Source organism: Carassius auratus, chromosome 40 (assembly GCF_003368295.1).
Source record: "Carassius auratus strain Wakin chromosome 40, ASM336829v1, whole genome shotgun sequence".
Lineage (NCBI taxonomy): Eukaryota > Metazoa > Chordata > Actinopteri > Cypriniformes > Cyprinidae > Carassius > Carassius auratus.
Genome location: NC_039282.1, coordinates 9,317,344 through 9,332,579, shown reverse-complemented (window position 1 = coordinate 9,332,579; position 15,236 = coordinate 9,317,344). Strand labels below are relative to the sequence as shown.

The following is a 15,236-nucleotide window of genomic DNA, read 5'->3' as shown; positions in this document are numbered from 1 at the left end:
TCTTTTGAAACTTTGTTTGAGAATCCAACTCTTCAACAGTGTAAACAACTCTGAATGCATGAACCCCCCTTAAGAATTTTAGCAATGTACAAAAAAAATGCCTCTGCTTTCGATATACTCGTTGTATAATTGTGTCATCAGCGGCAGATTGTGCTGAAACTGTGCTTGTGTGTAACTGGAAAACAACCAGTCACAACACGTGACCTGTGAATATGAAAGCTCTGGCACCATTCGAGACACTAGGCCGAGCTGACAGTGGAAGTGACGTTGTTGTTGCGCACTCACCCAGAAGAGCCCGTGCTCTTGCACACGCCGAGGAGGGGCCGTTTCTCAGCGAAGCTGTCAGTGTTAAGGGAACCTGCAGCCAGAGGGACAGAGAGGGGAACATTAACCACTGACCCACATAAAGAGCGACATTCATTAGCCACCCGCACATGAGGCCTGTTGTCTCTCCGCCAAAGCCACCCACACTGTACACTGTACCAAAGCAGGAAGCGTGTTGATTGCATTACAAGAGATCTGCAATCAAAAAGCAAGAAAAAAACATTCCTGTCAGCTTTGACATTAACACACCCTCACTTGGAAGAGAATAATGCCCTGTTCCTCACAGAGACTTATGAGGATCAAAATGAAATTAAAATACCAGCATGCAAGACATTTCATGGAGACAGAGAACAGAAACGCCACTCACTGCAATGTGTTGAATGCAAACCATTTCTCCTCCGACTCTAAAGGAGAAAGCCTTCAAAGCTTTCAGAGGAGTCTTCTGTCTGACTGGCTTTAATTTCAGGGCTTCGAAGGAATTACAGAACGGCAAAAGGCCGGTAGGCATATTTTGGGTGGAGAAAACATTTCGCAGTGAGTTTACAGATCCCATATTTATCTAATTCTCTTGATTTAAAAGAGAAGAGGGGGAAAACTTCCATTCATGTCCGGATAGAAGAAGATGTTAGCCTTTGTGGAGCTCTAATTTGGGCAGCCATGCCATGACACTAATCAGATCCAGAAACCTACGGTCCCAGTGGCGTGGCATGTGAGTGCGAATGTGTCATTCTCAAACCTTAACACTTTTAGGGGCCTCTCCTCTGTCTTCACTTCTCAGTCATCAGACATTGCGACTGGTCACGATATCCAATCATAATGCAAATATGAGAGGCCTCTGAAAGACAACAGCTGCCTTCTATTTGAAAGAACAATTAAGGGGCAGAAAACCACCCCGTTCTCCTTTCCATAGCTGTGCACCTTAAAACGGCTGGACTTTGAAACAAGTGGTTTTCATTTGTATTTTCCGAAGCATGTTTTCAATTTATGCTGCAAAATATTGAGGGAATTGTTTTCTGGAAGACTTAACAAATTTCCTGTTTTTCAGTAAATAATACATTTATAGGAGGGCCATTTTTTTTTATTGAGCTTTCGACAGTGAAATACATTTAAAGAAAGCGGAAGCAGTCATAGAATTTTGGTCTATGGTCTATGTGGATATGACCGTCCGTAGCTGTCGCCTGGAAACAAATCAATGCAAAAATAACAGAAGTCAGAAACAGAACGGATGCAGGAAAAAAGTCAGTTTGCCTTTTTAGAGAAAGAGGAACTTCCTCCTTTATTCTGGGAAAGAAAAAAAAAGACACCTATTTTCAGGACTTTTCAAATCCGCTCTCTAAGCAAAAACAATTACTCTTTTTAAATCCCACTACAGTATGACACTGTTTGCGCCAAACAGATCACAATCGGTTTCCCTACATGTACCAATTCATTTGATTTAGCTGAGAAGCATTCTCCTCATGTGTTGGCCATCTGCTGCTTCTTATTATGACAATTCTCTTTTATCTGAATCCAGCCGGCGTTCAATGCCTTTATTGTGCATTGTTTAAATCTGCCGGAAGGACAGAACACAAATTCGGTGCATAAATGTCACACTACAATACAACTCAATGCATTTCCTATTTCTTTTGTTTTTACATTTGAATATGACCGTGCCACTTTAGTCAGGGATGGGTTTAACAAAATTAATTCATACGTCATAATTTCTGACCAGATAATACCGTTTTAGTGTGTGCAAAATCATCAGACTAAATGTGATAGAGACAGTTTGACATAACATCAATATTTAAACAGGTTGCGTGCATTTTAGTTTAGTAAGATGCACTGTGCATTTTTTAATCAGACTATTCATTTTCGTCCTTTAACAAATGGAATGAGCAAAGACATGCAATGGCCAATGAGTGAGCCGTGATGAAAGAAAAGGAAAATCTCAGAAGTCTGCAGATCCTCTCTGCCAGAGCGGCGGTAAAAGTCCAGGCAGCCAGCTGACAGCATGCCAACATAATCGTGAGGGACTGATTTTAATATTATGATGGGAAAACAGCAGGGCTCTGGTGAGCTCTCTGCACTATAACAAAACAGAAGGTAGTCTTTAATTTAAACATGATATATGGAAAAGCCAGTAAGGAAGAGAGACATAGGACTTTATAAATTGCCACATCTCAGTCTAACTTGATTCGAAAAAGCATGTAACTACCGAAAACTGATTTTACTTTCTGCAAGTTTCTAGGCAAATAATGGTGGCAAACATGACATGAAAATAATGTGCTGTTTATGTAACATATGACATATGAAATAAATTTAAGCGTAGCGAGAGATCACGCTCCATCAACATATTTCAATTTGGGGGTGGACGCTTGTTCTTGACAAGCTGAAAATTAAGATGTCACTGGCCTATAGAGTTTGTAATAATATTTCATAGCAGCAATTTTACGTGCAGTAATGAAAAGACTTCTAGCAGGGGTTATAGAGTTTAGGTCTATTCTAGAAGGGGAAAAACTATGCCAAATGTGAAAAAAAATAAAATAATTAAATGCAACCAAATTTTTGCTCCTTCTTAGGATGGAAGCATTTGTTAAAAAAAAAAAATTGTCTTGCTGTTCAGTCTGCACTACCATTCAAAAAGTTTGGGATCTGTAAGGTTTTTTGCGTTTTCTAAAGAGGTTGCTTATCCTCACCAATGCTGCATTTCTTTGATCAGAAATACAGTAATATTGGGGAATAATATTGCAATGTAAAATTTAAAACTTTCTGTAATTTATGATATAAATAAATGTCATAAATGTAATTTATTTCTGTGATGTCAAAGCTGAATTTTTAGCATAATTACTCCACTCTTCAGTGTCACATAATCACCCAGAAATCATTCTAATATGCTGAGTTGCTGCTCAAGAAATATTTCTTATTATAAGTTGGAAACAGTTGTGCTGTTTAATATTTTTTTTTTTCAAGATTGTTTGATGAATTAAGAAGTTCAAAAGAACAGAATTTATTTGAAACACAACAAAAAGTATTTACTTCAGTAGTCACTTTTGATCAATCTAATGCACCCTTGGTGAATAATTGTAATAATTTTTTATTTTATTTTATGTATAATAATAATCTTTTGAATTGTAATACATGTCATGTTTTGCAGATTGCTGGGCCTAGGCAGCATTAACACATTTCTTTATTTGATTTCAAAAACATTTGTGTAGGGACCACTGTATGTTGAAATCATTGCGCTTATGTGGCTTTGCAGAATAAACGAAGAATGAACTTTTGGGATGTATGATGCTTACAGATAAGAGGAGCAGGCAGGATCCTAGCAGTACGCACAGGTCCGTGCCGCACAGAGAACAGCTCCTGCGCCTCCCCGCTCAGCTGCAGAGAGAAGAAACAAACAGGCACACTTAAAACACACCAGACAGTGATGTTAGAGAGACAAACCCAGTTCAAAGACACAGGAAATCGCATCCAAATAAAAGTACAGAGTTGACGGGGATCCAGCATTTTATCTTTTATTTGTGCATCAGCTAACACATTCCATTTAAAAGTGTTGACACAGAGTGTCAGACTGACAAAAAGCCATGATGAATGTCCTAAATACTGTGGCATCCCTTTGGAACTTTAACGACATAAAAGTACTTGACTGTGAATCACACAATGCTCTGTTTGGTCTGCTGTGGCTGTGATGTGGTTTGATAATGAGTCACCGAACAACTAGAAGATAAACATCAGGCACAAACCAAAGCAAGAAAAAATTAAAATAAAACACTGCCGTGTAATGTTATCTAGTCTTTGGAAATGAACGGAAAATGAATAAAAGCCACAAAACTCAATTCTGCAACAAACATGCTCTTAAATGTCACTTCTGTTGTTCTCAAAGCTACAGTCTGTTTTATTTTATTTTTTCACAGTCAAATGATCCTGTTCCAGCTTAATGGAACAATTCACCCAAAATTGTAATCATGGGTCAATCATTTACTTGTTCCAAACCCTGTAAGACTGTAATACTGAACACAAATGAAGAAATTGTTAAGAACATCCCAGCCATTCTTTTTAAAATAATGAATATAAATGAGCATTGGGACTGTCAAGCTCCAAAATGACAACCAGCTCCTCGGAAGTATTATAACAGTGGTTAATATGACTCATACATTACATTGCATGTCTTCTAAAGCCATAAAGTAATAGCTTTGTGTCAAGAACACACCCAAATTTAAGTCATTTTTCAAACTTTGATCTAGCTCTTCTTGAAGAAGTAGTGATGAAAAGTATTGATGTTCAGTTCTTTTGAACTGGATCTTTTCAAAGTGTTGATTTGTTGGTTTATCATCACAATGATTCAGTTAACTAGGTCACAGCTTCTTATTCAATTACTTATTAAAAGATTTCAGTAGGTTGACTACCCTGAAATGTGTAATATTCCTTGTGTCCGAAATTGCACCTATACCCTTTAATGGGGCAACATTTGAGAGGACAGCTATTTTTATTCTTAGTAGACATTATCGAGTGCACTCATTCAATCTCACAATGCAACACAATAACGAGTGTGCAACTGATGTATGCTCAACGGCTAGGGAATACCCATAATGCACTGTGAGAGTTGCATGCCGAATAAATTGGTGTTAGTTTGGGGGTGGGACTATCTGCTATGCAATAGGGCTGTCAACGAATATTCTAAATTCGAATATGTATTCGAATAGTTTTTAAAAAACGAATTTCGAAGGTGAAAATTAATATTCAAATAAAAAAAATAGTGTGGAAAAAAAGGCCCGTGGTAGTAGAGGCATGCTTGTCTGCTTTGCGAGTGGGTGCGCTAGCGCGCCTGAGGGTTCAGGGACAGGTCACAGGAGTCGCACTGTCTGGCACAGCATCACTGCTGAAAGTTGACGCGTCTTCATGGAAGATCCCAGCAAGTGCAGAGCCCAACTCGTCCGCAGCAGAGAAAGTGAGGTAAAATTGTTGACCCGCGAGATAAAGTTGTATGCAAGCTATTTAAGATACAGTTAGCATACCATTCGACCACTAGCAACATGAGGTCACATCTCAAAAATGTACACCCAAATGAGCATGACAATGTGTGGAGCTCCAGCTAAACAGTCACGTCTTGACACTTGTGAAGTGACATTCAGCCAAGTATGGTGACCCATACTCAGAATTTGTGCTCTGCATTTAACCCATCCGAAATGCACACACACAGAGCAGTGAACACACACACACACACTGTGAGCACACACCCGGAGCAGTGGGCAGCCATTTATGCTGCGGCGCCCGGGGAGCAGTTGGGGGTTCGATGCCTTGCTCAAGGACACCCAAGTCGTGGTATTGAAGGTGGAGAGAGAGCTGTTCGTGCACTACCCCCACCCACAATTCCGTCCGGTCCGAGACTAGAACTCACAACCCTTCGATTGGGAGTCCAACCCTCTAACCATTAGGCCACGACTTAACGTAACTTTGCATCGCCCGCCGCAAGCTCTTTGTCTGCAACACGACAAGAGGCCATAACGGATAAAATAATTTCGTTCATTTGTAAGGACTTGAGACCGATCAGTATCGCGGATGGGGCACGCTTCGGGGAGTTCTGTCAAGCAATGGAAGCGGGGTTTGATTATTTATCGTTTCATGTCAAGGAAAAGTTTACCACAGCTCGCTCGGAGCATTCAATGTCAGTTCTATATGCTGTAAAACTTCAATTAATATTAATAATATTTGTTTCAATCACTGAATGAAGCCTGCTATATTTGGGACAACAGTCGCGATCTTAAATTGCTTGCACAAAAATTTGTTTGTTCATTTAAACCATTATGCGCAGAGAACATGAGGGTGAGAGAGCGTGAGGTCTGCAGTCTTGGCAATTAGTTGATTTCCTTGTTTTTGTGTAGGTAATACGTTGTCATATATGTTTAAACTTAGACTATCTCTACAAGTAGTTATGTCTCTTTGTATTATTTTGGCCTGTTATTGACGTAATGCGCGTCATTGACAACATGCGCAACCAGATGTTCGAATATTTGTGTATTTTTTAGAGTGAATATTCGAACGTCATTTTTGAGCAATTTTGACAGTCCTAATATACAACCAATTTGTTTTTCAGGAAACTTGTTGCAAGATTGCAGGGGTATTTTTTCTCTGATCCATTCAGAGTTATTAAGTCTTTTCTTGCACCTGCAAAATAAATTGGTGTTAGTTTGGGGGTGGGACTATCTGATATGCAGCCAATTCATTTTTCAGGAAACTTGTTGAAAGATTTTTATCTCTGATCCATTCAGAGTTAAATCTTTTCCTGCCCCTGCCAGTGTAGGAAAAATCTGAATTGCTGATCAACTCAATGCCATTTGGTGGCAAAAAATGTGGTTGCAGGACATCAAAGAACAATGGGGCACAAACAAAGAGAGATTTGTTCACACTGTAGAGAAACAGACTTGAAGGATGGAGGGTGAGCTGACTACTAAACCACAAAACAAAAACTACTATGCATTCCATAAAGGTGCTCCTAAAAATAAACGACACCATGTCCGTGACCTTGACTAAAAGTCCCACGCCGATGTTCAGCACCTAGAATGACCAGCTACATTTGACTAAGCTGTAATATCAATACAGACTTAAATCAAAATTTTTCTTAATCATGTCATTCTCACACCAACACTGTAATAAGCTGGTGGAAATCCAGAGATCTGTGAAAGCGAAGCTGCTGGGTAGTGGATCATGTCGCAGGAGTGGAAGTATTTTGATTGGCACCCCAATTCCTATGGCCTTTTATTCTATCTTTTTATTTTAAGCATTAAGCCCTGAATGTGCATCTCTATGTGCGTTAAAGGGTTAATTCACCTGAGAATGAAAATCCGTTCATTCTACTCACCCTCAAAGCATCGTAGGTGTATGTGACTTTCTTCTTTTAGAATAATCCAAAAGGAGTTAAATGAAATATTGTTCTTGCTCTACCAAGCCTTTCAATGGGATAAGCGGGTGCTTGTTGTCAACAGTTCAGAAGTAGTGAAATAAAAAGTGCGCGCATCTGTAATAAAACACCTCTCACACAGCTCCAGCAGAAGTGAGAAAATAAGTGTTTATTACATCTGAAATCTGGATATTTATTTTACAAAAGCGCATAGATTCGCAAAAGGGGGACTATTCTATTATGCTATTATATAAGAATGTCACATACACCTAGGATGCTTCGAGGGTGAGTAGAAGATGGATGAATTTTCATTCCCGGGTGAACTAACCCTTTAAATTACAGGAACGTCCTTTATCACATTACTGGAGATAATCCATGTGTCTTAAGCAGATAAGCCGCACAGAGGATGATCGCTCTTCTGCACAATTAGTAGCTTTTTTGAATGCAGGATCAGAGCTGTGTTTTTATTAAAAGCGCTCGTTGCAGACTTTGTAGCTGCCAAGTGGGAGATTAATATGGCATCTACAGCACGATACATTTGATGTGAGAGAGACAGAAGGGGAGAAAACAAGAGAGAGAGGTAATGCACGCGGGCCGCCACAAAACAAAACCCCCAGCTGGCAAATGGGGCAGAGGAATAATGGAATTTAGTGGATTGTGAGGTTTACATTAATGCGATTGACATTGTGCATTACCAGACTGCTCATCCTCGCTTTACACGGCTTTAGTGGTGGCATCCATCGCCAAACTCTCGGCTATTGCATTAATATTTCTCACAGCAATATGCAAAATTGAGGCTTCTTTCTTGTTTTTCCCTCTTGTTGTTTCTTGTAATTTCATTCGCAAGGATACAGTGCAGATGCTGGTCATAAATTGAGTTTTTACATTTACATTTAATCATTTAGCAGACGCATTTATCCAAAGCAACTAAAAAATGAGAACAATAGAAGTGATCAGATCAACAAGAGAACAACAACAGTATACAAGTGCCATGACAAGTCTCAGTTAGTCTAGTACAGAACGCATAGCCAGGATTTTTGTTTGTTTGTTTTATGCTAGTATCTGTTGGTTAAGTGCTGGCGAAAAAGATGAGTCTTTAGATGTTTCTTGAAAATGAGTACGAATTGAGATTGGGAGGTCATTCCACCAGCTGGGCACAGTCCAGGAAAAGGTCCGTGAGAGTGATTTTGAACTTCTTTGGGATGGCATCACAAGGCAGTCGTTCACTTGCAGAGCGGAGGGCACAAAAGATTTAACCAGTGAGTTTAGGTATGTTGGTGCCGTGCCAGTGTTCGTCTTGTAGGCAAGCATCAGTACCTTGAATTTGATGCGAGCGGCTACTGGTAGCCAGTGTAACCTGATGAGGAGAGGAGTAACGAGAGTTTTTTTTTTTTTTTTTTGCTCATTGAAGACAACACTCGCTGCTGCATTCTGGATCATTTGCAGAGGCTTGACAGTACATGCAGGAAGGCCCGCCAGGAGAGCATTACAATAGTCCAGTCTGGAGAGAACAAGAGCTTGGACAAGAAGTTGGGTGGCTTGCTCTGACAGGAAGGGTCTAATCTTCCTAATGTTGTATAAGGCAAATCTGCAGGACCGGGTCGATGTAGCAATGTGGTCGGTGAAGCTTAACTGATGATCCATCACAGCTCCTAGGTTTCTGGCTGTCCTTGAAAGAGTTATGGTTGACAAACCAGGCTGGGTTTGGACAAAGTTTTGGTCATCTCCAGCCACTGTGTGTGATGTATTTCAGGGAATCGGAGTGAATCAACAGTATCTTGTGCTGAGAGAAACGGCAGCTCTATATGTATTCTTAGAAAGCAGAGCAGACAGAAGACAATGCCCCACAATAGATGGGAAAGATTTGTGACATCTCTGTCTCCTGGGCTCTTGATATGATAGTAATAATACAAACAGGAATTTTTTATATACTTCCTAAAACACACTACAACAACCTTGTTGTAGTGTCTGAAGTACAATCCAAAATGCAGTTATTAATTACTGTTTCTATGAAGGGTTTAATCTAAAAAATACAAATAAAAAATAAAGACCATAACCATAATAAATCCTATCAAATATTTCAAGATCTACTTCAATATCCAGACTTAATTATTTAATGCATTTCATATTTAACAAAAAAAAGGGATCAGTACTTACTAAGACACAAAGAAAATGTGTAATGAAAAATTAGTAATTTTGAGATTTGTTTGTTTAACGGTGTAATTTAATTGAATCAGTTGTTTCTTGTTTAATCTATAGAGAAAAGTGTTCGCTCAATAAATAAAATGTACAAATTTAAGTGAGTTTAAAGATTTACTTTAAGTGAATAAGTGATGACAAAGATAAACTAAATGTAAAAAAATATAAGGTAATATGAATGATCAATAAAAGATTAAATATTGACCACTGCTCACATCTTAAAAATTAATTAGTAAATACATAAATCTGATATCTTGCAAGATTTTGTGCATCCCTTATCAGTTAATCAATCCTTGAACATGCTTAATTTCTGTGTCACTATCATCACCACAGAGACTCAAACACCCGTCTCTACACGTTAGCCCAGCATTGGAAGAAAACGATGAAATGCATTGGGCTGTTTTAATAACAACAGCAGAGCAGACACCTTCAGTGTACTGCATGTCATCCCTCCACTCCAACACCACTTCAATTAGCCCAGTCTAATCGAACTGCTATCTCCCGCCAGCCAGCAACACCTCCATCAAAGATTCTGCTCCATCAAGATGCTAATGCACAGGAACAAAGAAATGTACTGGAGCTAGTGCCACTCCTGCTCCTCCCTTCAACGCTATTACAGAAGGTGCCGGCTCAGCAACTGTCACAAACAACTTACAGCCAGACACTGTGACGCTTTCAACACTTTCACAAAAAGTGTGAGATGATGTCTGTAATGATGCTTCACAGCTTCCAAATTCATGTCATAAGAAGTGCAACTCTTTCCTTAAGTGATTACTGTTAGGACATTCAGAATTTCCTAAAATAAAAGCTTAATCAGGGTGACAAATCACATAACATGACCGATATCTTGATCTCTATTACCATACGACTGAGACAGCCAATTCTGAGAAAACTGACATTTTCCCTCATTTACTGGGGAAGCGATATCATGTTTAGTTACGATTAGGCCTAGTTTTAACATTTGACAGGATTCAGAGTTTAACATGCATCTTGACATAATTTCACCCAGCTTCAAGCCTAAAATCTGTATTCTTGGCTTTGTTTATGGTGACACCAAGTGGTGAGAGAGAGTCACAGCATGACACCGCAACAAAACAACAGCAAGTCAGCAAAATCAAACACTACCTTGAGGTCAATTCATTTGTGAGTCGTATTCGACTTCATATTGATTTTAAATACAAAACTAAAAAAAGAAAGAAAAAAAAAAAAGCTAAATTCACTTATTAAGGTTAGTACAAATAGTGACACCAGACAGTGACTAGTAGGCAAGTACATCAGTATTGATTTCACCACTGATCATCGCTGTCTAAGCTCCATTAACACCAAAATGAATGATTTTAGTTGCTTTGTCAATGCAAACCATTGTCAGTGTGAACATCCCTCAAGGCAGACATACAGAAAGAGTGGTGTAGAGAAAAACATGATAGATGCATCCAAAAATACTAAGTACTTACTCCACAACCATTAAAAATTTTTTTATATTTAGTATGAATGTGTGTTACATGAATGCATTCCAGAATTTTTTTTCAAGTTGTCATTGTCATGTGACCTACAGCATCGGTTGCATCAAAAGTGTCCACTGGCTGTGCATTTGAGAATCTCACCACGAGTCACCAGAAGTAGTAGTTTATCCAAGTACTTTTTTCCTACACTTTTATGAATGCTGTGAAATCAGACACTCTAATCTTTTCAAATACTATTTTTAGCCTACTAAATAGTCAGCAAGTATGCGTATTTGGAAGAAGCCAGTGTAAGAGCGGCAAGAAAGATTATTTAAAAAGTACTCACTGATATACTCCAAATCTGCATTCCATCCGTGTAGCCAATCAAAAAGCTAAATTCACTTATTAAGGTTAGTACAAATAGTGACACCAGACAGTGACTAGTAGGCAAGTACATCAGTATTGATTTCACCACTGATCATCGCTGTCTAAGCTCCATTAGCACCAAAATGAATGATTTTAGTTGCTTTGTCAATGCAAACCATTGTAAGTGTGAACATCCATCAAGGCAGACATACAGAAAGAGTGGTGTAGAGAAAAACATGATAGATGCATCCAAAAATACTAAGTACTTACTCCACAACCATTTAAAAAAATTTTCTATTTAGTATGAATGTGTGTTACATGAATGCATTCCAGAATTTTTTTCCAAGTTGTCATTGTCATGTGACCTACAGCATCGGTTGCATCAAAAGTGTCCACTGGCTGTGCATTTGAGAATCTCACCACGAGTCACCAGAAGTAGTAGTTTATCCAAGTACTTTTTTCCAACACTTTTATGAATGCTGTGAAATCAGACACTCTAATCTTTTCAAATACTATTTTTAGCCCACTAAATAGTCAGCAAGTATGCGTATTTGGAAGAAGCCAGTGTAAGAGCGGCAAGAAAGATTATTTAAAAAGTACTCACTGATATACTCCAAATCTGCATTCCATCCGTGTAGCCAATCATCAAGCAGAGAGGCGGGTCAGTGCCGCTGCCGTGCATCTCTTGGAACTCTGGCAAGCGGGCCACATCTGGACAAATAGCAAGAAGCACACGTAGTCAGAAATGACACAGAACTAAAAACAAATCATTCACAAAGCAAGTAATTCACAAAGGCTTGGCGTAAGATGTAAACAGCTCAATAAACAAACAGATGACCAGAACAACGGAACACATAAATAATGATTCAGAATATGGCACCTTTCTGATCGCCACTGTTTATTCTTCTGATGAAAAGAAAGTGCAAAAGCAAAGATCAAAGCGGAGTTGTCAATACAACCGGAAAATTAGGAAAATTGTATCTAATCTTCTGACAGTCATCTCATCCCCTAACCTCATGTGTTTGCTGGAATGAGGAGCATGTTCAGCATTTACATAATCCAACATTGGTGCAATTAAAAACTTACTAACCCAATACGACAACATAAATATGAACTAGTAGGCTCATACCACATTTAGGATTTGTGTAAAATGTCAATACTTGTTATACTGGCATTCAATTGCTCAAACGGGACAATAAAAATATTTATGACAACAACATATTTCTACTTCAGAAAAATGCTGTTCACTTATTGGAATATGTAAATTGATTATATGTCTGTTGTTGTTGTTTTTGTGTTTTATCCTGTTGATGTTATTTGTTATGTGTGTAAAAAACAAATAAAAACAAATTTTAAAAAATCTGTTTTATTACATGATTTCTGAAGAATCATGTGATACTTGAAGACTGGAGTGATCACAGGAATAAATGACATTTTAAAATATATTCAAATAAAAAGGAACATTTAAATAATAATATTATTTCACGATAAATCATAATACCCAAATTAATGCATCCTTGGTGAGCATAAGAGACTTCATTGAAACAAAAAATAAAAAGTTGCAATACTTGGGCCTTAAGACCCAAGAGAATAAATAAATAAATAAATATATAATGTATTTTTCGGATTATAAGTTGCACCTGAGTATAAGTCGCATCGGTCCAAAAATACGTCATGAGGAGGAAAAAAAACATATATAAGTCACACTGGACTGTAAGTTGCATTTATTTAGAACCAAGAGAAAACATTACCGCCTACAGCCGCGAGAGGGCGCTCTATGTTGCTCAGTGGTAGACTACAGGAGCAATTAGCAGCATAGAGCGCCCTCTGGCGGCTGTAGACGGTAATGGTTAATTTCTCTTGGTTAATTTCAAATTAATTTTGATAAATAAGTCGCACCTGACTATAAGTCGCAGGACCAGCCAAACTATGAAATAAAGTGTGACTTATAGTCCGGAAAATATGGTATATATTTTCCAACAACATCTAGCAGTACAGCGTGACCAATCCGGTGTAGTCTAAATCACAAACAAATGATTTCCAGGAGTCATATCTTGTTAGTGAATCAAAAACATGCAGCATGACCAATCTGATGTAGTCTGACCAACAAACAAATGATTCATATGAGCTGTTTTTTTCCAAGGACTCAAAACACACAGCACAAACTTACCATTGATGTCAGTTTTTTCAAAACGGACCCAAACAATCTTCTCTTTTTCATCATTCGGAGCTGTCCCAGTATACGCCTGAAAATGCAAAGAAAACTAAATTGTTCTTACTCTCACTATCCATCAATTATATGTTTAAAAAGAGAGTCTTTCATGGGCTCTCATGATTTGTACAACAGAAATACACTGAAAATCAAGCATTATCCAATGCAGACTTTACATTACAACACACAAGAAAAAAAGTGAATCTCCAGTTTTGTACACAAAATTTCCAAGCAACATTTTAAGGTGAAAAAAAACAACAACAGCATTTACCTGAGGGACTACATCCTGCAAGAACGTAACTACGCTCTCCATGTACGACTGCTCCCTGCAAAACAGTAAAAACTATTCTTATGAAAATAATATAGCCACACATGAAAAGACCTGACCATTAAACCTAAAAGTTTGTGAACCAATGCAATATTTTTTCACCTTTTTGTTTATGACCACCAACATTTTAACAATTACAACTGTGAATCAGCTTTATAGCTGTTATTTTATTCACAAACAAGCCATCATGGTCTTACGTTGCAGCCTGTGCTCGAACCACAACCCCACCAGCACAGCGGCTCGGTCTGCGCGGGGAGTCAGATGCCATGGCCAACCACTCAGTACCCTGTTGGAGAAGAGCAGGAGAAGATGCAGTCATGATTTTCATATGATTACAACACTAAACATGACTTCAGTATTACTCTAAATTCAAATTAAATAAAAGGCTATAACTGCATCATCCACATTGCAGATGGATGTAAACAAATAAGGCTCAGATGTGCCTGGCTCCGTTTAATCTGCACAATAGACCCATTCCTGTAAAGTATTGATCCTGTAAAGGATCTATAAACACAGACTTGCTATGTAAAACGAAATAAACAAAAGAAAACACTTCAACACTTCAACTCCAGCAAGATTTGCTAGTAACCAAAAATAGGATTTAAATACCTTTATTACATTTTATTTTTTGTTCAATTTATTATAAGAAAATGTCCAAAAAGATGTCAAGAGTGTTTTAAAGAAAACACAGCTGTGAGTTGTTGTCAGGTTAACATTTCATCATTTCAACTAACGTTATCTCCTGTCTGTTTCGTTAGCTTAGCCAAACCGCTAACAGTTATCTGTCATTACAGCGCTTCAAAGACAATAAACTGATCCATGACAATAACTTTTCTAACTTCCTGAAATAAATAAATATGCAATGTATGTAAGAAATGTGCAGTTAAATGTTTAATGAAGCGACAATTGTACTAACCTGGGGTTTTGTGTTTTGAATACGATCAACAGACAGAGGTCCTCACAAAACGCCACAGTGAAGCTGGCATGCATCGGAAACAACAGATGCTTTGGCCAATCAGACATTAGCATCGGAGACGGCAAGCCAATAGAGTTAGGACAAAGGTGGGCGCTTGGACCTTTCTGACCAATAGTGAAAGACAAGGACTGTTTGTTTGTTTTGTTTTTGTTCGCTGAACGAATCTGACTCGTTGTTAAAATTAACATTAAGGTGAAGTGTTATTTAAAGCAATATTTGTTCGTTTCACTCTCATATGTGCATCTCCACGTTTGAAAATTTGCACAACAGCCTGGAAAAACGTACACGTTACATCACGTCACGTTGATGTGTTTATTTACATCGAAGTATCGCGTGATCACAAACCAAGCTATTTCGCACAACCTCGTCTTCTTTCGGAAAAACGAAGTTTTACTCACAAGAAAACTATGAAAGAATGTATACAGGTTATTATCGTCAAAGGATGACTTGAAATTATTTAAAAAAAAAAATCAAAGTTATATTAAAACAACTTCATGCAAACTGAAATC

General features: G+C 38.1%; 1 protein-coding gene across 9 annotated transcripts in view; it reads right to left on the bottom strand.

The window, feature by feature from the left end:
* Positions 1-14,839, bottom strand: part of bcas3 (BCAS3 microtubule associated cell migration factor) — a 234,816-nt gene extending 219,977 nt beyond the window's left edge. For 2 of the 9 annotated variants that reach the window (XM_026226465.1, XM_026226469.1), the window contains exons 1-7: positions 14,668-14,837; positions 13,949-14,037; positions 13,695-13,749; positions 13,382-13,457; positions 11,816-11,922; positions 3,603-3,684; positions 286-358 (exon numbers count right to left, since the gene is read on the bottom strand). In XM_026226465.1, the coding sequence (XP_026082250.1) occupies positions 286-358; positions 3,603-3,684; positions 11,816-11,922; positions 13,382-13,457; positions 13,695-13,749; positions 13,949-14,019 (464 nt within the window). In that variant the 5' untranslated portion in view covers positions 14,020-14,037; positions 14,668-14,837. Of the gene's footprint in view, positions 1-285; positions 359-3,602; positions 3,685-11,191; positions 11,227-11,815; positions 11,923-13,381; positions 13,458-13,694; positions 13,750-13,948; positions 14,038-14,667 lie in introns of those variants that run through there. The other 7 variants (XM_026226467.1, XM_026226468.1, XM_026226466.1 and 4 more) reach the window with 6 other exon arrangements.
* Between the last annotated feature and the right edge of the window lie 397 nt (positions 14,840-15,236).